Source organism: Crinia signifera, chromosome 1 (assembly GCF_055691185.1).
Source record: "Crinia signifera chromosome 1, ASM5569118v1, whole genome shotgun sequence".
Classification (NCBI taxonomy): domain Eukaryota; kingdom Metazoa; phylum Chordata; class Amphibia; order Anura; family Myobatrachidae; genus Crinia; species Crinia signifera.
The window spans coordinates 118,502,032-118,504,228 of NC_139217.1; the positions used below are offsets into that span (position 1 = coordinate 118,502,032).

At 30.8% G+C, this 2,197-nt stretch overlaps 1 protein-coding gene across 4 annotated transcripts in view; it reads left to right on the forward strand.

Annotated features, from left to right (window-relative positions):
* The window catches only part of GRIA2 (glutamate ionotropic receptor AMPA type subunit 2), a 168,598-nt gene extending 167,012 nt beyond the window's left edge, over positions 1–1,586 (forward strand). For 2 of the 4 annotated variants that reach the window (XM_083172434.1, XM_083172442.1), the window contains one exon: positions 358–1,586. In XM_083172434.1, coding sequence (XP_083028560.1) covers positions 358–513 — 156 coding nt within the window. In that variant the 3' untranslated portion in view covers positions 514–1,586. The remainder of the gene's footprint in view (positions 1–357) is intronic. The other 2 variants (XM_083172424.1, XM_083172415.1) reach the window with 1 other exon arrangement.
* The last annotated feature ends 611 nt before the right edge of the window (positions 1,587–2,197 follow it).

The following is a 2,197-nucleotide window of genomic DNA, read 5'->3' on the forward strand; positions in this document are numbered from 1 at the left end:
CTTGAGTCATTGGCACAAACAGGAACTTTCTCACATCTATATCTTTTATTTAAACCCTCAGAGCTCTGTATTAATTTACAAACTGGAAATTATGTTTGGCAACTTATTTATCTTCAGCTAAATAATCATAGTAAATCTACCCCAGTGTGTTTACTTTGTGATATGTGAATGACTAACACATTTGAATGTTAAGACAACTAATAACAAAACATTTCTATAGTGCACTTGTAAACATTTTCACTGTGTCTCGTGATCAACTTTTTTGTAACTTTTGACACACCCTACCTTTTTGTTTGTTCTCGAACTCTCTGTTTCATGCATATTATTACATTCCTTATTTTTCCCTTTATGTTTAAGATATCCTTCAGTAATGTCATGAGGAACAAGGCAAGGCTGTCAATTACAGGAAGTGCTGGGGAAAATGGACGTGTTCTAACACCAGAATTTCCAAAAGCAGTGCATGCAGTGAGTCCTGGCATGAGAATGAATGTCAGTGTGACTGATCTCTCGTGATTGATAAGAACCTTTTGAGTGCCTTACACAATGGTCTTTCTTGTGCGTTTATTGTCAACGTGGTAAAAGAGGCATCCGATATCTTGAAGACTTTTTTTTTCTGAACAAGAATTCTATCATCCCTATGGATTTCATCTTGAATAATAAAATGGATGCTTGGTTGAAAATAAAAGGGAAACAAAATTATAAAGCAGAAACACAACTCAATTTTCTACACTTGTTCAAAATGAAGCTTGACTGACGTGCACAGCTAGAATTGGAAGATCTGTCTAAAGTGACTGAAATCGTTGTACAGGCAACACACCAGTTTCTGAGGCCACTGTTGTTAGTCTCTTGATTCATATGACTTAAGCACACTTGACATCAACTGCATCAAGATGTGACATTTTCTAAGATAAAAAGAGAAAAATAAAACATTTAACATGGAAAAAAATATTTTTTGGTATTTTCGAAAAAGGAAACAATGGCTTTTAAATAAATTGCTTCCATTACGGTTGTATATAACTAAAAAAAAATACTATAAGAGGAAAATAAGGGTTACAACATTAATTGCATATTTTCAAAGCCAAATATACATTTGCTGAAGATAAATTAATGATCCTGAAAATATGGGGTTGTGTAATTCAGTATTATTATTGATAACAAAATAAAAATAGTTCTGTACCTTCTAATCTTTAACATTGATGTTATATTCAGAACACTTGATAATGCTCAGTATTTAAAATAAAACTTTTTTTTGGTTTCTTATGATTTTATTTGCAATGATGTTAAGTTTGCCCGATAGTTTGTTTAACTACTGACAACATTCAATTCAACATTCTGAAACATTTCTATAAAAACTTTAAGTAAAACATACTGTACACTATAAAAATGTATCAGATGGTAATTTGCTGATTGTTATTTTTCACTATGAAAAGTTTACTGTGTTTATTGTGTCAATTTATCACATTTGCCATTAAATCATTGTGAGGCAGAGTTAAGTTACTGTGGAAAAAGCATAGTATATTTCATTTCTATTATTTATTTTTATTTTGTTGGTTTTATTTCGAAAATAAATAATGAAAGATTTTTAATTGCTTGTGGTATTATGAAGCCCATCCTTACTTGGTATGTTGGTCGTAAGTACAAAATTCCACATATTGAATATGGTAATACAGTACTTGATTTGAAACAATGCAGCCTATAAAATTAGATAACTTGAAATAAAATAAATCTTTTTTCTAATTGGCACACAATACTATAGATCCAGGGACTCCGCAGTTCCCACAGTGCATCTGGCCCTTCGAGCATGAGGTACTTTCTCTACTGCTCAGACAAGCCTTGGTTGGGTTTTAAAAGCAGCCCCAAATGAACTCCAAGTTTATGTAGATGATTTAACAAGGGAAGTCTTATTAAATCATTGTGGTAGGTCTAAATGTCACAATGCGCTAGTACGTTATATTTTATTTTAGTTCACATTATTCTATTCACTAATTTGGCCATTACATTTTATTATTAATATCATATCTGATAGATGTTTTTTGACAGTATAATCAATATTATAGATATATTTATATTAATATTATTTGGACCGGTGATTCTTTTACTGATGAAAAACTAACATTTTATTAAGATCAACAAAATACCTTATATAAAGTTATATGTATTATTGTTTTTTTGATGGAACCGAAAATGCCATGTACAA